Source organism: Columba livia, chromosome 3 (assembly GCF_036013475.1).
Source record: "Columba livia isolate bColLiv1 breed racing homer chromosome 3, bColLiv1.pat.W.v2, whole genome shotgun sequence".
NCBI classification, from domain to species: Eukaryota; Metazoa; Chordata; class Aves; order Columbiformes; family Columbidae; genus Columba; species Columba livia.
The window spans coordinates 81,612,256-81,633,704 of record NC_088604.1 but is presented as its reverse complement, the minus strand read 5'-3'; the positions used below and the strand labels follow the sequence as shown (position 1 = coordinate 81,633,704).

Sequence of the window (21,449 nt, the reverse complement as noted above, 5' to 3'; positions counted from 1 at the left end):
CGCATTTGGGCGCGAGCTCCACCCCCGTAAGGGGGCTCGGCTGGGCTCGGCTGGGCTCGGCTGGGCTCGGCTGGGCTCGGCTCGGCGTTTGGGGGTCGCCGTGACTCGGGCTGTCGGTTCCCTGGCGAAACTGACGCTGAGAGGCTGGTAATTTCGGAATCGCTCTTGTGTTGGGACAACAAACCGGGAGTTTTACGGCACCTTCACTTTCATTCGCAACCGAGCCTGAAAGGCGAGGATTTAAAGAGAGAGTGTTTGTAGGGCGGCCACAAATGCTGAGGAATGGGGTTCTGAGGGGGTTGACATTAAAGGGGAAACCATGAAATTTACTGCTAGCAAAGGCAGTGCAGCTAATGCAAGCATCTGCAAAAATACTATAACACATTCAATACACTGAAATACATTCAGTGTTGTAGCACTGAGTGAGCACCTACCGTGCCAAACTCAGTTCTGCTGGCTCTCAGTAAAGCGTAGAAAATTGTAAAACATTGCTCCTTACTTTGGGACTAACACGTGTATTTGAAAGCTTAGTGTTGGCAATACTTCCTAATGCAAATTTTCTATAACCACTAAGTCGCTAGCGGAGAAAATTATGGTCAACATCCCGGAAAGAGTGTGTCATCATAGTATTGAGCATTTATTTTCGGTTCTTTCTTTTTATCCTTGCTGTCTGGTCATATCTGTACCCTGGTATACAGAAACATTTTTTAGGTAGTTGTCAGAAAAAAAAGAAAAATATCAACCAGCAGAGGAACCATCATAGAAGTAATAATGTATTTGTATCTGTAGCTTTCTTACAATATTTGAACGTGAAGAAGTTAAACACCGGTAAGTAAAAGTTACTGATCTGTGAATAAGGAACTTAGATACAGTAACCATCAGTTTGTACTATTGCTGTGACCTGTGTTCGGAATGAGTCATTTTGAGGTGACAATCATACCGGATGATCCATTTCTGACAATATTCTTCACAGCGATTGCTCCAGATCGCTTCAATTACATCAAAGGCTCCATGACATGCAGTAGAAGACGGCACACGGATAACAACAATGAACAAGAAAATTCTAAACATTAAGTATACTGGAATAAAAAAGCATCATAGAATTTTGGCAGGTCAAAGGACTGAGTCCTCTTGCTAACCCACTGAACAGGGAAGGAGAGAATGGAAGCAGGTTACTGACTGCAAAGGAAGAGGTGAGGGATGGATATTGCAGCAGTGAAACCCTGGAGTTAATGTAAGAGCAGGTTGTCAAAATTCCAATTTTACATCTGTATTTACATACTACTATAATGGCTTTCCTTTAAAAAAAGTCCTAAACATCCCTATCACATACTGAAATTTGAAGTGGTGCACAAGAGAGTTTTACAAGAATAGTCCAACTACATACAAAAAGGCATACAAATAATATTTTTGTTTCACAGATCTAGTTAGTGTTTTGGGATGTCTCATGCATGAGATTGAGTTCCTGTTTAACCATCTGTTGCATTATCTCATTCTGCCTATTTGACACATTAAATACAGTAACCATAGTTTGATACCAGCATGTTGCCTGCATGTACTACAGACTAGGATGACAAGGGCCTCTACAGTGCCCATCTTAATTTCTTCATACTTCTATTCTCTAACACCGCTGGCAGCACATGTGCTGGAACCTGGAACAGTCTCAGACTGATCTTCCTCCTTATGTTTCTCGTCCTCAGGAAATACGTTTTAATATATTGCTAAAGAGAACAAATGCAGTCTACAAACTCTGTAAGAATGGGGACAGAATTAAGATGAAATAGAGAGACTAGGCATGCAATACTGAATTATGCAAATTTTCCCTGCACTCATAAAAACCTGCATGTCTGCTTCATTTGTTGAGCTAGCACTCAGATAACACTGGAATAAATACGTGTGCATGTTTCCAGCTGCAAGTAATGAGATTGCTGGACCAGAAGTCTTGCCAACATTCTAGAATAAAAATTACCACCACACTGGAGTAGGTGTTTTTATTTACTTATTTTCTGAAATTAAAAAAGAAAGCATGATGATGTTTAACTGCTTTATTAAGCTGCTCTTAGTAGAGATCTGTGAAGCTGGTGATTGAATCCTGATTAGGGGATGTCTGTCGCTGTGCAGAGAGTTTGAGAAATCATGATACTGTCTTAGAACAAAGGAAAAGTGATAGAGATGAATAGGAACTAAATGTAGTACTTTGCTTGAAATTTCACGGAGCTTGAATATCTGGTATTTTTGTAATTACAAACAGGAAATTACTCATTTCGATGTATAAAGTTGTCCATTCATGAACAACATGATTGTACATGTCCTTCCAGGCCTCATGGACCAGCATAAATAAATAAATATTGCATAAATGCAATAAGCAGTATAAATGCAACAGCATAAATTCACTTCAAAGTACCTTGAAGAGCTTTCTTTTTCCCGCCTCTCTGTTTCCTACATGACTAGGAATTATCGGATGGGCTTATCCCTGTGTGATGTGTCTGATGATCAGGTACCTGGTTTATACTAGTTTGTCCAAAAATACAGTTGATTCCTTATTATTGCCACCATATTGTCTTCACTGCTTAAGAATTTGATCACTTATTTCAGAAAGTCTGGCTGGCAGTTAGTTGAACCATTTAATCAGTGTTGGAAAAGAAATTTGGTTTCTCTCCAATAGGTAGCAGAGTTACATTTATTGCACCTTTTATCTGCCTTTTCTTGAAATTTCCATTTATGGACAGCATATTTTCACACTTTTTTTTAGCTTAGCTAAGAAGCCAGGCCTTAATAGCACAAGCAAACTCATGTAGCCACTTGTACACACTTGAGAGAAGTCTAGAGGAAGACATCCTGAAAACTATATTTAGTAGCAGAGGAAATGTTTTTAAAAGCTCCTCATTTATCAAGAAAATATTATACCAATAATGTGAGTAAAGTCATTAAAACCCCAGATTATCTAGTTATTATTGCAACTGCCATCTGCTTCAGTCAGGCCAGGCCACGAGCATGATTTATGTGAGCAGTATCTCACTTAATCAACTAATTCTGTTGAACTGTTAATACCGTTTGCAGCCTTCAGCCCCTGACAGGTACAGAATGGAAGAGAAGCCGTCTTAATTGCCTGCATCAGAATCCCACATAACCTCATTAGGCTGGTCACATTTCCTATCTGTTCACTGCTGGGTGAGCACAGCTCTTGGATTAGTTTTCCAGGGAAGAGATCTGTGAGGGCGATTCCGGCATTCCCTCCCTGAACGAACCGTATCACTTCAGTAAGGTCTGGGCCCATCAACTTCTTCATGAGAATGTGGTCACAAAGAGAACACAGCTCTGCCAAATAATACTTTGTGAAGCTCCTTGAGGTCAGCTCCAGCTAAGACATATTTGAATGGATGTCTGTCAATAGCATGCTTGGCTGGAGGTGCCAAGTTCATCTGACCTTCTCTTGTGTCCTGGGTTTTTCCACTGCAGGCAAAGAACCACTAATCCACGTCTTGCCAGTGAACAGCAAAACCAAGTTGCTCATAAGTAATCATGACTAATCATGAGTTGCTCATGAATAATCCCTTCTTACTGCCAGTGGAAACTTGCTCTCTGCCGTCACGATGCGTTACCAATGTTTTGATTTGGTCATCTGCTCCATTGCTATGAGTTCTCTGACTTTGCTTTGAGTGATCAAGCAGTAATTCTCAGGTATATGAAGGAGCATCCATGGGCAGTCTCTTATTGATGTGCATCATGAAAACAACAGTATGTATTAGTGTCTAGCAGGAAGGCTGTCCACTTGTTTGGATTCCAAACATTCTGAAAAAGCAGATAATTTAAACAAAAATGTTTAAATTGCTGGTGTTTAAATTGCACAGACTCATCCTGGAGGCTTCTACTTAGTAAGAAGTGACAACCGTCTTCAGTTGCTAGTCACTCGGAGACACCATAGCCATAATGTGGTCCCAGAAAGTGCTTTCTCGTCTGTATCTCTAACACTCCTCTGCTTTTGGACATTTTGCCAGGAAAGGAGAAAAATGCTCATGTCCTGCTCAGGTCCCCAGCCCTTCTGCTTGCTTCAGTATTAGTTTTCACCACAGGACATAAGGTGAGATTGAAAACAGAATGCAGAACAAAGACATTTGAAAGGTATTGAAAATAAAGTGCTCTCCAACCCATTTTGCAGGAGCATGATGTGTTTAGATTTTTTTCCTCAGCACTAACCAGCCTGCAGGTTCAGTTTGTTTCTAGAGGTACTAGAATGTCCCGACATTTTTTTTGTTGTTGTTGGGGGTGTGTGTAAATGTTTTAATTTTTAGAAGGAATTTCCATTTACAAGAAAACACATAGAAGTAATTATTTTTAATATCTTGCATAACTATTTGTAGAAGCTTAATAGAAACCCGGTTCATGATTTACTCTACAATGAGAAGCCTGAAGATGTGGAGAAGAGGCACATTTTTTAAATCAACCAAATCAGTTTACAGATTATTATACCTATGCATTGCCTATTTGATCTTTATGAAAATATTGAAGAGGACAGACAGTACACCAGTTATCACAGACAATAAGCTGGGTAGCTGTTGTTCTGCATTCCTTACTAAAAATAATGTGAAATGATACATAATGAGAAACAGAATGGGATCCTGTCAGTAACATGTAACTGTGAGCTCCTGCACATGAGTACCGAAGTGAGAACACCAGGAAATGTGATCATACCATGCTTGCTCATGGACCCAAAACTGAAAAAGTATCATGGATGACCATGGATTGTGTTTTACCCTTGTATTTAACTCTATTTGGCTGATTTGCTGTGAAAAACAAACAAAAAACAACCAAACAAAAGAAAACCAACAAAACAAAGCAGTAGTCTGCCCCATCTCTTTCTGCCTTTCTTTCATGCTTCTCTGCCTTATTACAAATTGCTGTATTTTCACCATCCTTCATGTTGAGATCTTTCACCTCCTTCTTGTATTCCAAAGGACACTCTAATCCCAACCTTGCCAATCTGTCCTTTTATCTTTATTTTTCAACTCAGAGGTCTTTTCAGTTCCCTGTGTCCAGTTGTTTCAGTCCTTTTCTCTGCCAGGCATATCTTGGAATGATTCTGAGTGGAGAGAATGTATTTTCTCAGTCAGGAAGAGATAATGGACAGCTTCAAATGCACAGATGAGTGTGCAAATGAACAGATGTATCCCATCACCTTTCCTACAGTGAAGTCTCAGAAAAATGCCAAGACTTTCCCCAGAAGACCTCAAAAACCAAAACCAGAATTAGGACACCCATTTTTTGCCATTAAAGCTCAAAACCCTCTGCATTACCAGTTTTGCCGCCTTTACTGGTTAGAGATTTTTGATCTCTAGAAACATGTCAGTATAGAGAACAAAAGAATGCTAAGCTTCTGGTTAACCAGTGCATCTTTTTTTTCCCTTTTTGTGATCCTTCCTTGTGAAATGATACATCCAGGTGCCGGCAAAGCCCCTGTGGCACGGAGCTGCATGGCTCAGCCCAGCCCCTGGAGACCTCTGGGACAGAGAGAGCCCTGGCTTGAATCGAGTGCAAAGGTCAGTTGAGTTTCACTTTTGAAGGTGCAGAGGCAGGAACAACTCTCTCTCCCTTTCTTTATAGGTAAATCTTTGCCTACGATCAACAGAGAACTTGGAACCTATTACAGTCGTTTTGTTCCTTGGGCACGTGGATCTCACCCTTGTGGTGAAGAAGACAAACAGGTAAATTTTCTAGCATTTCCTCCTAGCTGCAGGTGCTTCTGTGCTTCTCCAAACACCATCCCTTTGAGTTAAAATCCTTTGGAAAGGTGTGTGTTTTGCTATCATGAAGTCCAGAAGAGGAGTTCTAGCTTGTATTACTGTGATTTAAGAGTTTTCCTTTGCATCCCCTCCATGTTGTCCAGAAAAGTTTAAAAACAGTCTGGGGTCATTGAGTCTCTCCAGGCTCTCCAAATCTGTTCAGAGCTGTGCCAAGGCCACTTTCTTCCAGTCTGGGAATTAAACAAAGCTGTATCCATATATCTTTAAGGCATAATCTAGTAGTGTTAGCAGCTTGATTCAATCATTAACAAGATATTGCAAAAAATACAAGGAAACTGCTGCAGATGATGACAAACAGTTTGGCAGGTGGTGGGAAAGGAACAGCTGTGTCATCATATTTAAGGTGAGAACCTGCAGCAAAGGAAACCAGAGTCCTGAGGCAGGTGAGCAACACCTGGGAGTTGCTGCTGTTGATTGATTTAACTTGGTGCTGGGCCCCACTGCACCTGAGGTAAGTTATTCCTAGACTTACACACTGCACGTGCAGCCTGCTTTTCCGATAAGAGGGATTTTGAATAATGCTTGAAAATATTAATTTCCCAAACGTTTCTGATAATGCAAACTGAACTACCAAGTGAAGGTGTGGACTATACAAGGAGTCAGATGAAAGCTTGTTTTAAGCCACTAGCTCAAGTAAAAGGGCCTTTTAACTGAAGGGTTAAAAAGAAACTAAAAAAGCTGTTAATCATGCGCTGCAGGAAAACTGTAGATGAGATTCTCAGGGCTCTGATTCCAGCTCAAAGACTTATATAGGACTTCCAGCCCAGAAAGAAGAGAGGAAGATAAATATCTGCTTTTGGGGAAAGACTCCTCAGTGTGGACCAGCTCAGTGCACAGCAGAGGTTGTCTCTAAAAAGCCAGCAGGATTCCCTCATAGCGGGAAAAGAATCTTTCGCTGCATTATTTGGGTGAAATTGCCCTCTCCTTTTCTTAGAGTAGGCAGCTGATGGGATGGTGTTTTCATACTACACCCCACCCTCTCAGTCTTACTGGGTGCTTTCATATGTGCTCTTGGGCCATGTGTTGTGGACAGATTCTTGCACATCTTCTTTCTCACTCTCTCCCTCGTCTGCTCCTCTTATCCTTTGCATTTCTGCAGGTGATGTAATGACAGCAGGGGAAGAGACAACAGGGCAGCCCCCCTCATCTGCAAATATGCCCATTTACATACTCATCTGACCTATATTGAGTTTTTTTTTAATTCATGGAAGTGAAAAGTATCCTTTTTTATTCTGCTCTTTACTGACTTTACTCACTCATTTTTACAGTCATCCAACACAGTTACACTCAAGACTCTGAGCCTTCTAGAGATGTAATGCCCTCAAACCAGAAAGCACTGTCAGCACCTTGCTGAATTCCAGCTTTCCAAAAAATAGCTTAAAAATATCTTGGCTCCCTTGAAGAGAACGTAGATTTGAAAACTAAACAGAATGGAGTCACTCCTGAATGCACTAACTGGTGCTTATCTATAATGCTATCAAATTAACTCAGCCTAGAACACAGATAAAGGTAGATCTTGGTAGCACTTAATTTTTATCAATCTGCTTATTTTAGACAAGCCCAGTGTTAGCTGGAGGTGACATAGCCTCTACCATGTGGATAACAGAAAAATATTTCACACGGGTCAGTGAGATAGATGTTTTATCTAATTTCATTAGAATTTTCTTACATTTTGGAAGTGCAAATAGAGTGAGGCTTTGGTGGGAAAAAATATTTCAAATATTCTTCTGGGATCCAGTGCTTCTCTAGCATCAGATAGGATGATCAAATAGTGTTTGTGCTTTCTGGGGAAATGAAGGATGTCCAGTAACCTACTGTTTCCCTTGCCCTGTTATTCTGGGAGAATCCTCTCTTTTGGAAACTGCATCAGTTACATCTAGCCACACTAAGTTCCCTGTTCATTTTTGTTTCTCATATAAGCACTCTTCTTCTTTGTGCTACATGAAATAAAATTAAAATACGTTAACCAGTAACTAATTATTCCAGCCGCAGCTGAACAGTCTCTCATGTGTTTCCAGCTGTAAGTAACCTAAATTCTGTCTTTTGCTTTTATGTAGGTGCTGAAATATTTCATATTGCTGAGTCTTCTAGCAGCAAATGAAGGATATGTATCTGTTCCTTCTTTCCACTTCATATTTGCTTTTGAAAGCCACTGGCACCAAAGAGGTTATATTTGGTCATAATAATTTCACAGAATATCAGGTAGGCAACATGAACCTTATTCTCTCTGTCCCACACGGTGGGTCAATGGAACCCAAAGACATCCCCGATCGAGAAGCTGCTTGTTGGGATGCAAAGTCATCCTCTTGTATTTTCTCTCATGAGTGTCCTCCTGGAAGTACTCAAAATTCTAAGAAATGTAAAGTGTCTACCAACCAAGACAGGTACACTATAGAGCTGGCTCAGGCTCTTGCTGAAGAAATCAACGAAATTACTGATGGCTTCTTCCCACATATCATTATAAACCACCTGCAGAGGTTCAAGATGGATGCTAACAGGGAAAAGGATGAAGCCTCCTTTGGAATTCCCCAAGCAGAGCAGGCCTGGGAGGAGTATATGGGATTTTTGACCACTGCAAAATCACAGATGAGAGGGGGCCTGATTCTGGATATCCATGGACAAGCACATCCTGAACGGTGGATAGAACTAGGTTACACACTTTCAAAAACTTCCCTCAACTCAGGCATTTTCTCTGCATCATGTTCCTCAATTAGCCACCTGGCCAGCCAGCTAGTCAATGTTTCTTCTGAGACTCTGGTTTCAGGGAACAGAAGTTTGGGTAAATATATTGAAGATCAAAATAACAGTTATGTTTGCGTGCCTTCTCCATCCAATCCTAGCCCAAATAATGGGAGCTATTATAGCGGTGGATACATAACAAAGACTTTTGGTTCCCGTAATTCTGGCACCATTGATGCCATTCAGCTTGAACTACCCCAGTGGGTGAGGGCAGCTGAAGAACGTCCCAGATTTTGTAAAGCACTAGCAAGGGCTGTAATGAAATTCTGGCAAACTAACTACTGCAGCCAATACCACCATGAATTTCTGCCATGCTGAAAGAGTCTGTCTTGTCAAGATACCTTTCTGTACTACAGTAATGATCTGGATCAACAGAACAACTGATACACCTGGAACATTTAAGTCCGCAATATAACTGTGGATGCCGGTGGAAAGAAACTAACCTGCAAAGGAATATAGTGACATTGACATAGAGAAAGTCCACTGCTAATACCAACAAGTCTGTTAACACACAGCTTTGTACTAGATCCAGCATTGAAAAGGCTGCTTGAAGATGAGTGGGTCTATTTGGAAGTGTCACTTGCCTGGTATGCTTTTCTGTGCTTGATTTCTTTCTAGTAGCATCCTCTGTTCTCTAACACACAATAAAAAAAAATATTCTTCTTCTAATTTACTCTGTGCAGTGCAGTACCTTAGTTGATTATCTCTTCAAAGAAATAAAGTGTCTCTGCTTTACTTGTGACAATTAAGGAAGACAATTGGATAATATAATTGTGTAAAATGTTTGTGGCTGGGACCATTTCCCATTTGGTGTTTATAAAGCTCTTCAAGTAAACAGCAATGCTGAGCAACAACATGCAGTCTGAACTTCTTCAGGTCTTGTTAATTTAATAAATTATGAAAAAAAGTCTCAGAGCATTGTAGCAGTGTAATTTTGTCACCATTTAAATAGCACAACAGTAAGGCAGTAACTGGATGGAAGGCTGCTAAAGGTAACACATACATATTGTGCATTTTTGACAGTTTTCTTTACAGCAGGGTTCCCCCCAGAGAGCTGGTCCATTGATTTCATTAAGCATAGGATTAAACACCCGATTGTTACTGGGAATAGTATTACATTCTGGATGGGCTCTTCGGCACAGTTAAGAATATAGTGGTGTGAATAGACATGAGTACAATCAGCTCCTGGAAAATATAGGTAATTAATAAGGAAAAAGCAAAGAACCAGATAGCAAGACTGAAAAGACTAAAATTCAAAAATTAAGAACCTATGAAATCCTACCTAAAGATTTGGTAAAAAGAAAATAATGAGTAAATAGTCAGTTCTGAGGAAGTAAATAGTAAATAAACTGAAGAGAAGTGAGATGTCTGCATCTTGCAACCACAGTAAAATACTTTAGTTCTAACTATAAATAGGGACAATGCCAAAGAGAAATATTACCCAACTACAAAACACAACACAAAAGAGCATAAAAAGAAACAGGTGAGGTGCTCTCTGAACCTGAACTGTTCATTTTTAATAATCTTTGAAGACTAGGCTATTTTCTGGTAACTGGAAGAGAGCTGATGTAGCTCTTTCAAAGGCAAATAGCACTCAGGGAACTGCAGGTGTGTTACCTTTCATACACCAACTGCTAAATCATGGGGGGTATGAAGGAAACACAAATGGTAAATGGCAGATTACACTTTATCTGGTGCCACTTGGTTTGTCAGACAAACTTGATTTTAGTTTTAATCATAAGGCTGGTTAAGGTGATGAGTTGACCCTGGCAGTCACTAAGTGCCCACTCAGTTCCTTGCTTACTCTCCTCAGTAACATGGGGAGAGATTTGGAAGAGCAAAAGCAAGAAAACTGTGGGTTGAGATAAGGAGAGTTCAATCGGTGAAGCAAAGCTGTGTGTGCAAGTAAAGCAAAATAAGGAATCGATCCATTACTTCCCATCAGTAGGCAGATGTTTAGGCACTTCTTGGGAAGCAGGGCCTCAGCACACATAATGGTTACTTGGGAAGACAAACGTCATAACCATGAACATCTTGCTTTCCTCCTCCATTCCATGAGCTCTTATTTCTGAGCAAGAGTTTATGTGCTATTGAATAGCTCTGGTCAATTCAGGTCAGCTGTCCCAGTTGTGTTCCTTCCCAGCTTCTTGTGCACCCCAGGTTACTCATGGGGGTGGAAAAAAAACACCTTGATGTTGTGCAGGAATTGCTCAGCAATAGCCAAAACACTGGGGTGTTACCAACACTGTTTTAGTCACAGCACCATACAGGCTGCTATGGAGAAAATTAGGCTCATACCAGCCAGACTCAGCACAGTTCATCATATTATTTTTAAACATACTTCCACAAGATATTTTGCTTTAAAACAAAAGCAGTATTACTTTAAAATCCAACATAGCCCTGTAACAAGTTGAAGACAGGTAAAGTATTGCAAGTCATCGTATATTGAGCTCATCAGAAGACAGTCTTTACAAGAAGACCAGCAGGTCAAACACCCTTCATTACCAGTAATACAGAAAACCCACTATTTTCCCCAAAATAGTAGGTAATAATGTCACCAATTACATGGATTATCCTAAATACTCACCAAGGTGACACACTTGGCAAGGTTTTGTACCTTTAGCCAGACAAAGGATGATAGAATATATATTCTGTGACCTGTGTCATGTCATGACACTGTCCTGGAATGCTGAAATGCTGGGAAGGATTTAGGGAATCGTGACATGATTAATTGAATATGAGGTCAGCATGCACTCTTCTGGCTTAGAGCATGAACATGCTCTTTGAAAGCACAAGCAAGAACTAACAGGCAGAAGCAGCAGGGCATATTAACCCCTTGTGCGTATCTGATGCATATAAAATTGTGAGTATAAAATGGAGTTCTGAGGCAGACGCTTAAGGAAAAGATAACCACTGTGACGGAAAAAGAGAAAAAGGCTATGGAGATCTGCCTGATATTGAGAGACTCACAAAACTCAAATTACAGCTAACTTTGCTGTCAAGTGTAATTGGGAGACTGATAGAACATGGGTAAAGGAGAATACCATTTGTGTTTTGCTTCTGCCTTCAAAATGGCTCACAGAGCGTGAAGTGCAATTTCTCTGTATCACACTCCCCTGACTTTTTGTTTCATAGGGGCTTTTTGAGGAAACAGAACCAGAGGCCCTGGGGAAGATCTGCAGGGATACAGAAGCTAGACCTGTGCAGGACCTATTGGAGCCGACAGGGCTTGTTAGGAGTCAGGATGCTGTGGCATATGTGTCCTACCTATGGAACATCCCATCAACTCTGCCCATCCGAGGACACCAAAGCTCTTGAAACATGAGAGAAAGGTTAGAGCAATACCTCTGGAATAACATTTATTGTTCTTCAGAGGAGTCTATATGGCTAGCAAAAGAAGAATTTTTGCAGATTTATGGCTCTGAATCTTTAAGCAATTAATCATATTATGGTGTTTTTCCTTCTTAACAAGCAAAAAGTGAAGTGAGACAGGCTTTTCTGTGAGTATCTTGTTATAATCCTACACTGTCTTTATTAGAATTTTTTCTCTGTATGAAGGACTGGAATAGATGTAAATATTTGATTTCTATATGTTCTACTTAATAATCAAATGGATTTAAATATAATAGAAAAAAAACCCCAACACACACACCAAAAAAAAAAACAGAGGAAAAAATTGAAATAAGGAACATGCTAATCCATTTTCCTGAAGACAGATGCTATGTTTATTTGTTTTGACCCTATTCTCCACTGATACCTGTCTTCATTGTCTATCCAATGGGACTGTCATCTCAGTTTTGTTCCGCTTAAGACCTTTAAAAAAGAAATTGCAAAATTTCAATAACTAATTAATATATTCAGGTTAACAGACCAGTTTGATAGTGTTTTGTAGTGTTGTGCATGTAGCTCACAGAAAAAGTTCAATTTCATTTTATTGTAAATCCATTGCAGTGCCATTTGTTTCAGTGTAGTTGCTCCTAACTTGCCAAGACACAAGAACCCCTGTATTTTATTTTATTATTCTGGAAGAAAACTAATCATAGATTTCCAAGGCACATTAATGGTCAGAGAATAGCATATGTGCCAACTATTTGAACATTGTGTTCCCGAGTTTTCTGAGCTACTATGTAAATGCTGTATGCACAAGCATTAAGTCACGTATATTTGAATGCAGAATTCCTTATTCATCCCACCTAACCAGCCATCTAGGTGTGAAGAGTCTCATCTGAACTAGTTCTCTAGATAACCTCTATAGAAAGAGATCAGCACCTCTGCTAGGGGTGATTCTTTCCATCTTATGATAGGTGGGATAGACAAGGCTGTGGACATTCTGGTCTTTCTCCACAGAAGGAACAACCTAGGAAGCCTTGCTAGGCAGCTTGCAGTAAATCAAATCGATAGTACCCACAAAAAAGTATTAACTTACAGTAACCAAAGCTTTGTGCAGATAAGAATCAATAGATTTTGAGCTGGCTAAAGGAGTCAAGTCTGAGCAAAAAGTTACTGACATGAGTTTGAACAGGAGAAGTAAATGTCTAGAATACTCACTTTGTGGAGTGTATTCTTCAGCTTGCTTCCCAAGCTTCCACCAAATGGAGAAGGGAGTTGGAGAGGGAGCCATGCAAACCATGTCAGAAAATGAAAATGAGAAGCAGACACTTAACAACAGAATGTCAGAGTATGTTACTGTAATAATTTACTCTTTCTAATGGCTTCTGCTCTATGAATGCCACCACAAAAGGCAGAAAACACTTGTGCTTACCTCATATACAGGAAGAGACCCAAATACTGCACCGGGCTCTTTGCTTCCAGACTCAAAAATTTCCAAAGGTTGTCTGTGGATCTGACCAAAGGAAGCCAAAGTCAGTGCATGACTAGCTGGAGACAAAAGGTCATGAAGACATCACTTTTGTCATTGAATTGCATGGTGACATTCATGTTATCTAATATATATCATTACTATGGAGAAATATTATGCACAGGTTGTCTTTGTATCATGTAAAGGCTGCCTTTATTTATTTATTTTTTTAAAAAATTAGGAGGGGAGCATAGTTCTGCTGTAGAAAAGGCATAAGCAGCAAATTTGCAGCTTCCCAAGGGACACAAAATCAAGACAGTTAACAGCAAAATGCTTTTTATCACCTAAGTTAAAGCTTCTTTTAAAAACTGACTTGGTTCTTTCACGTATTAACACCTTGGATAAGCTCAGAAAAGGAACCATTTTCAGGGTGCTTGTCAAGTTCGGTGGATGCACACTATCAGAGGACAGTGGAACTCTAGAAAAGGGGTAATGGAGCAAGAACACCCTCCCAGATGAAAACTTCATCACAGGGCTGTCAGTTGGGCTGTCCTTCTGTTGGGCTTTAAAACTCACAAGCATTTAAACAGCCAGTTCAGAAAGATGCAGATGAACAAGACATTTCTGCTGTTAACTGTTGAAAGCTCTGAATTTGGGAAAATATCTCAGGTACCTTGACAGTTCATCCACATTCACATTAATCTTGAGACTTACCTATGTGAAACACTTATGGACCAGACAGGAAAGGAAACTGATTTTACATGATATAGCTGTGATTTCACCCTAGGAAGGCAATTTATGCTCTTCCAAAAAGGAACAAAAATGCACCTACAGCTTGAAATACTGCAAAGAACTCTTGTTTCCATCAAATTTGAAAACATTAGTTTAATTTGAAATGGTACATTATACAGAGATTTTCTACTTATGTTTTTTCATGGTCTTACTAGTATATTGCTGAATGTGCTGTATTAGTAACAGTTTAAGAGATACCACATCTTCAACAATGTAAAACATTCCTAAGATAATCTCTTCCAGTGTCTGTCTGTCAATTTTAAGCATTACTTGTGTGCATCAATTACTAGGCATTTCCCATTTCAGAAAGACTACTGAACTACTGTGAGCTAATGACATCCTCCAGGTGTTTGCACAGCCACTTTTTCCTTTTCTACTACAACTGTAAGAGAAGAAGTTTCATCTGTTCTCATGACTTTTTAACAGCTAAGCCAGGTACAGATGCAGAAGATCCACCATTATGCAATTAGAGTTGCAGAAAGTAGTCTAAACTAACTCAGAACTTTCCTGGTTTCTGATTTCTTGGGAACCCTAAAAGAACTATTGAATATAACCAAGGATTCACCGTTTTTCTAGTATTTTCACACTTCCTTCAAGTAAACTTAAGATATTTAGGATTTCTGTTGGAGCATGTAAAAATTCTAGTGTTTTTTTAATGTTGCTAAACCAAACAAGTGAATCAGTATGTGCTACCTTCCAAATTGGAATCTGCCAGAGTGAAACAATGAGAATGAAAACAAGAGAGGTTTCTTCAATCCCTCTGTTTATGCATTTTTATTCTAGCTTGTCCATTGAATAGGAAGGATATGTAGGGTTCTTTATGGATAATTTCCAAATGTGAAATACCATTGCATTCCCTATATGTTGCACAGAACAAAACCAAATTTGTTATATGCATTAGCTACCTTTGGAGAAGCCAGAGCTTTGAAGAACTTCATGTCCTGAATTACATCCACAAGTTTAGGCTTTTCTACAACTGAAGGTGATCTAGTCAATGACTTCCACCTGTCCACAGAAGACAGAAAAATCTGATGCTTCTGTCAAAATGGCAATTTTGAATGCAACATTCTTAGCTGGCTACGAAATAAAATTATTTTGAAGTATAAATTACTCCTAAGTAGAAATTATTCTGTATATCTTCAAAATAGAATTTATATTAGGACCTTCATAGGTGTCATGAAGTGCTTCAATGACACTTTGTCAATCCAGATACTGGCTTGTCATCTTTAGAAGTCTGGAAATGTTAATATAGAAAACACAGCTGGGTGCTAAATCTGTCTGATAATGGCTTTTCAGCATTTCTGTCAGGTCTGACTACAATTCCTATATGCCGCTTTCATAATAAAGAAGATTTCCTCTGCTCATATATCTGGTTTCCAAAGTTAATCACAGGAAGAAATGATCTAGTGTGTCTGTTAGAGTAGATTAACACAGTTTCATTTATAATTTATAATCAGAAAAAATAAGTCAGATCAAACAACCTAAGGAATTATAAACTACAGAGAGGAACTAAGACTCTTCTGGATGGGTCTGTCTACCTGTTGACACCACCTGAACCACTCGTTTAAACTGTAAGCACTAATGCTATTCAGCTGGGTTTGTTCCATTTCCGGTATACACACATTTGCGGAATATCTGTTAATACCATTTATAACTTGATTTGTTAATTGAAGCTCTAAATTATTATCTTAGTGACTTATATGGCAGCTGTTCAATAAGCAAATTGTAATAGCACCATGAAGATAACTGATTTGACCCAAGAGAAGCTTCTGTATCCTGTAGAGAACAAAGTCTAGCATCCACAAGTAACACCTATCCATGACACTATTTGGTATAATTAAACCAGAGAAATCCAGTTACTCTTGAGGTGACAGCCCACAGACTATATAGAATAATAAGACTGAAACTTTCTATTGTGCAGAGTGGGACTGTCAGTTCTTCCCACAGTTATGCAGGTTCCTAATTTTCTTCCAGTCTGTTTAATTACTGCACTTTATATGTATGCTGCCATTCTCCTTTACTGAAATATTTGAAGAGTCCTCAAATAGTTGTCACAGTTTGACAGAGACATGTCATTTATGGAAAGTTTCTTTAAGGTTAGCTGGTTTAATTATTGTATCTTTAATTCCGGAGGTTTCAAACTAGCTGCTGAATATTCAAAAGAACTACAGGGGTTAGTCCTTCAAACGCAGCCAAGCACTTCTCTGTATTGATGAGTTACTGTTCTGACTTTAGTGGGAATACTCACATTAGTGAGAACTCTATGGAATAATAAGTCTTAGCAGGATACCAACCTAATAGGGGACCAGAAAAGCACCCTAGGGATTTCCCTTTGTGATATGGTTAAAAGGCAGCCTAAGAATGCACACAGTATATGAAACCTTGCCACTAGAGCATGCCTGACTTTTTAAACCCCAGATTTGGACTGCTTTGATTCTAAAGACACAGTGCAAGTTGCCTTTAAGACATTATTTCTGTTCATTATTTCTGTTCATTTGATCAACCCACTAATTAATGAACCAGGGAGCTCCAGGACTAGAAACATGACTTAAGCTGGAGGACCAGGACTCTCTGGCTTGACTTGTAATTAACCCACATCCCTTGAGAACTCTACCAAGAGGGAGAAAGGTCCAACACTGCTATTGAACACACAACACTTATGCCATTGTCAGAACGTTATGATCAGAAGTACATGAATGTATCCATAACATCACAACAAATTTAAGAAGACCATTTTTTAAGCTGAAAGATTAAATTTGGTTTATTCTTACAGAAGGATTTGGGTTACAGTTGAAATTATTCACACTAAGGTTTTTCAATAAACTGTTTTGGATCCCAGTAGTATATCAGCTTGTGGAACTGGAAATGAAACAGGCTGCTAACCTGAATAGTGTACATAACATACAGACTCTAATTAGGCTAAAATCTGAGACAATTATCTAGTCATCACTGAATTAAAATCCTGAACATCACCTAATCCCGACTGTCACCTAGTCATAACAATTAAGAGATTTATCTATGCTGTGCAAAAATATTTTTAAAAAAGATTTTTCTAAATAACTCATAGGAAACACTAATGCTTTTCTGACTATCAGGTGAAAGGTGCTTTTGAAGTATGTTTTCAGAACTGTTCCCCCAATCATACATGTATGTAAATGTACAAGATCTTACTTGTCTCTGTCCAGCACAAGAGGATATTCAAACTTCTTATTCTTTTCCATATGCTTGCTTTCCTCTTTTATTATAATAGGAAAGCTATTAACATCAGAAGGCAAAATCAACCGACTGATATCTGAAAAGTCAAACGTCCTGGGTTGCCCGAAGTAACCAATATAGTATCCGTTCATGGCGTGCCACAGCCTACAGACATAGCGGAAGCAGTGCCAAAGGCCAAAAAGGAAAAATTGATACTTTTAGAAGTAGAACAAAAGTGAGAAAATATCTATCTACATTATCAAGTTCTGCAGCACTGTTCTAGAGTTCAGTATGGTAATCGTAGAAAAAGAAAAAGAAAAAGAAAAAGAAAAAGAAAAAGAAAAAGAAAAAGAAAAAGAAAAAGAAAAAGAAAAAGAAAAAGAAAAAGAAAAAGAAAAAGAAAAAGAAAAAGAAGAAAAGAAAAAGGGAGTCCACTGTTTATAATGTAAGTAATCCAATGGTAAAAAAGTCTCAGAAGGATGTTGTAAAAATTGGAAAACAAACAAACATTTCATCTTTATAATTACAAAACTGAGAAGTAAAGACACCAATATCTTGAGTTGTTCCTACAGGAAGGTATTGCCACCAGAGCAGGATCTACATACAATTTCCTCATTGATACTCCCAAAAATCCAACAGAACCTCCTTCAAATGTACTTGTTAGCCAAGAAGGAATTGCAGTTGTCTATAAAGCACATTCAGACTGCAATAGTTTAATTACATCAGCATTGGTTAGACGGAATGCTAGGATCCATGTCAATTTAACAAATATTGAAAGCTAAAACAGGATTAGAACAGGAGGTCATTTCTAAAACATCGGGACCTTTGCCTAAGCATTAAAGGTCACCTTGCTGAAAGAATATAAGAATGTGCAAAAGGTCTGACTTCCTGAGAAAACTGGAAGCCTTACATTAAAAAATTCATTCTTTCAAGTGCAGAACAGAAAATGCACCCAATATTTTATTTTATTATAGTTCTAGCCTATATACAAGTCTATTAAGAAGAGGAACTTTGGACACAGTTCAACTGATCCGTTATAGCAGTAAGATGCATTAGGTATTTTTGTACCTGACTGAACCATCGATAGATGCTGTCACTACCACATTTTTCTCCTCTTCATGAAATAAGTCAACCACTTCAGTAGGGTGTGCCCTCCAGCAAAGCTCCTCCTTTATTTGCTGAGAGAAAAGAAGAAACATAACCGTATTTCAGGCAGTTCTGTGTGCCACCACGGTCGCTTAATGGATCTATTAGCATGGCTTTCTGAAAATTAAAAGCGGTGAAAAAGTAATCCCTTCATGAAACAGACTGCAAATGGCATATGATAGAAAGACCACTCCGGGACATGGAAAACTCCATTCTTAACATAGCCTCTTTGAACACAATGGAGTAATGCTAACAGCATTTTACTTATGTTTTTCTTGATTTTCACAGCATCAAGTTATTACTTCAAGCAAAAGACATGACCTTTATGTGAACTAAGCACTTTTAGTCCCCACAGAACTCTGAATGATTTTTTCTGTTTGTCTTATCTTGGTGTACTGTTCAAGTTAAGAAAATCTGTCAGATTTTGCCTTACATTTTTAGGATTTTGTGGATCTTCTAAGAATGATTCAATACTCCAGCACATAATATGTCCTTCTGTTTAAGAAAGGAAAAAGCAAAACATCAATAAATTTCATCAGTGCTACGCATTCACTCATTGCTGCCACATATGCTCTTGGTGAACACTGGGCAGAATGAAGCAGAGATTATAGGCCAGTGAAAATTATTTTAAGGTGAATGTCACTATCTCATTGTCAAGCACAGAGTAGAAAATAATGGACTATTTGTTAACATGCAAAGAAATATCTATACTCTTTGTGAGCAATGTGTCATTAACTGGATAGTTTTGAAATGGAAAGAGAGTTTTTTCTTTAAGTGCTATGGGTATAAAATAAGAGTAATCTTGTCAAGATAGTTATCTGTTGCACAAACTAGATATTAGAGCTTCCTGGGGATGAAACTGTTTTTCAATCCTGGCAAAATGGACAAAGTTTGATTAATTGCATACATAATGAAAGCTTAATGTTTTACAACCTTTTAGTTGACTCATGTGAAGCTAGAATCAAAGAACCATTTTCCTTATGACCCACAGCTTCCCACTTTCCTGCCTGGGATCCCTCTTTCCTGCTGAAGTTGTCTCTTATGTCATGTTTCTACTATTAGACAGAGGAATCTTTTGTCTAATTCCACATTTCATACTGGCCACATCTGGTTTCTAGGACTGTACACTTGCAAGAAAGCAAGGAGGCTGACAGAGAAGTTGACCTTTTCCTAACAAGGAAAAAGCTGTAATGGGAACAATAAATTGATAGTAGCACTGCAGATAAAAAGAAGGGTGCAGAAAGCATGAAAAGCAAATAGACAGTGGCACAAACACAAAAGGACAAAGGGAAAGTGTCAGATGAATAGATAATAGGGTGGATTCTTTTCCACAAGTAATTAAAATCCTGTTCAGTGCATGCTGCCTTCCTGAACTCATTTAGTCTCCCTTTAGTCAATGGGGAGTGGAAACTGCTCTTCATGTTCAGCATCAATGTCAAGCTACTGCTCAGTTTGAAAAAAATTGAAAAAAACCAGCTTCCTCCATCCAACTTCTGACAGCATAAGAGCAGGAAGCTGGCAGGAAACAGTTCTGATAGGTATTTTAGAATAAAAGTGACACATTAAAGGACAAATATCTCATACGACAGAGGCAGAAGGAAAATTGCCAGAGTGATTCTAAAGGTTTGGAGGAGAATCAGACAGCAGATAAACTCTTGGACTTTCTGCCAAATGAAAGCCAGATTTGGTGTGAAATTATAAGTCTAATAATGAGCTGCTAGCACAGACCACAAGTGCTTCCTTTCTTTATACAGCAGCATACTGCTGAAGCCATTACTATGTACTCCATATCAGTGTCTGAATCCTGGCTCTTGATACAGTCACAGCTGCAGTCTTTTATTTAGTCTTATTACCACAGATGTGATTTTTTTTTTGCTTGTTCTTAGCAGTAATCTTTGCCCTTTGTATGAATACAGTAACTCCAAAGGAAACTATACATAGTGCTCATGAATGAAGAAACTTGTAATGTCTTTTATGAAAACAATTCTACTGAAAATGTTATTAACACTAAACTTTAATCTACCATCCTTTCATGCATTTGGACTTTCATTTCCACATTTCTGGCACATTTACAGAATGATATTTTGTGGTCCTACGGACTGTCCTGAACAGAATGACTAACATGTTTACTCACCCTTACTGCCTGCCAGAAGCATTTTAGTGGAGATATCTGTACAGAGTGCTGTCAGAGGAACTGAAGGATATTTTGAAAATGGCAAAATTTCATTCACTAACTTTCCCTAAAATCAATAAATAGATAAATAAATAAATAAATACATATTTCTCTTTATAATATCTACGTGAAAAAAATAATAATCAGTGCATCAGAAGCTGAGTGCCATTGATTTGATCTATTCAGCATTATTCAGCTCCTTTCAGAAAGCTGCTAAAAAGGTAGGTTCCTAATCTACTGAATGACCAAGGTAGCCGAGGTGTATTTTTCTGGATTGCTGTCTCTTCTACATCAAAAGAACAAGCTATTTCACTCTTCAGGCAATTCAGTTTAGTTGTACCCACCCCTGTCGGGGATTGGCTCAAGGAGCACAGACATGAGTCCACCAAGCAACTGTACGAGCTGAGCCCATTTTAGTTGACATAAGTAGGCCTTAGTTAGCTTGTCTATTAGGCCGTGGGAAAGGGGGGAACGGAAAAGTACTAACTAAAGCAGGGTCAGGATATTTTTGAAGAGATAAGAGTCAGAAGAATGTGGGATGCGCATAGCTAGCTAAACCCAAGTAGGTGGAGTAAGTAAATGTGCTTAGCCTATTAGATAGAGACAAGTATGCATAATTATGGTATTTGGTATAAATGCACGCTATCTCGGGCAATAAAGTTGAAGTATGCTTTATCACTCATATTGAGTCGGCTGCATTTCTTCCTCCGTCCGCTCGGGTCTGGAACTCTGATGGGATTTCTCTCCGCACACCCCTACTTCACCATCTAACTCTCATTTGCTATGAAATATCATCAGTTTCCAT

The 21,449-nt window shown here is 38.8% G+C and overlaps 1 protein-coding gene and 1 long non-coding RNA gene across 6 annotated transcripts in view; one reads left to right on the top strand and one right to left on the bottom strand.

Annotated features, from left to right (window-relative positions):
- Positions 1-23: 23 nt before the first annotated feature.
- Positions 24-9,209, top strand: LOC102097477 (hypothetical protein). Its single transcript, XR_010471509.1, has 3 exons — positions 24-147; positions 5,602-5,702; positions 7,859-9,209. It is a non-coding gene; the product is annotated as a hypothetical protein (long non-coding RNA).
- A 2,600-nt stretch (positions 9,210-11,809) lies between these two features.
- Positions 11,810-21,449, bottom strand: part of WDR64 (WD repeat domain 64) — a 70,574-nt gene continuing 60,934 nt past the window's right edge. For 3 of the 5 annotated variants that reach the window (XM_021295990.2, XM_065057832.1, XM_021295989.2), the window contains 8 exons: positions 20,606-20,711; positions 18,905-18,966; positions 18,394-18,503; positions 17,302-17,490; positions 15,036-15,135; positions 13,303-13,383; positions 13,089-13,122; positions 11,810-12,353 (listed from right to left, as the gene is read on the bottom strand). In XM_021295990.2, coding sequence (XP_021151665.2) covers positions 12,304-12,353; positions 13,089-13,122; positions 13,303-13,383; positions 15,036-15,135; positions 17,302-17,490; positions 18,394-18,503; positions 18,905-18,966; positions 20,606-20,711 — 732 coding nt within the window. In that variant the 3' untranslated portion in view covers positions 11,810-12,303. Of the gene's footprint in view, positions 12,354-13,088; positions 13,123-13,302; positions 13,384-15,035; positions 17,491-18,393; positions 18,504-18,904; positions 18,967-20,605; positions 20,712-21,449 lie in introns of those variants that run through there. The other 2 variants (XM_021295991.2, XM_065057831.1) reach the window with 2 other exon arrangements.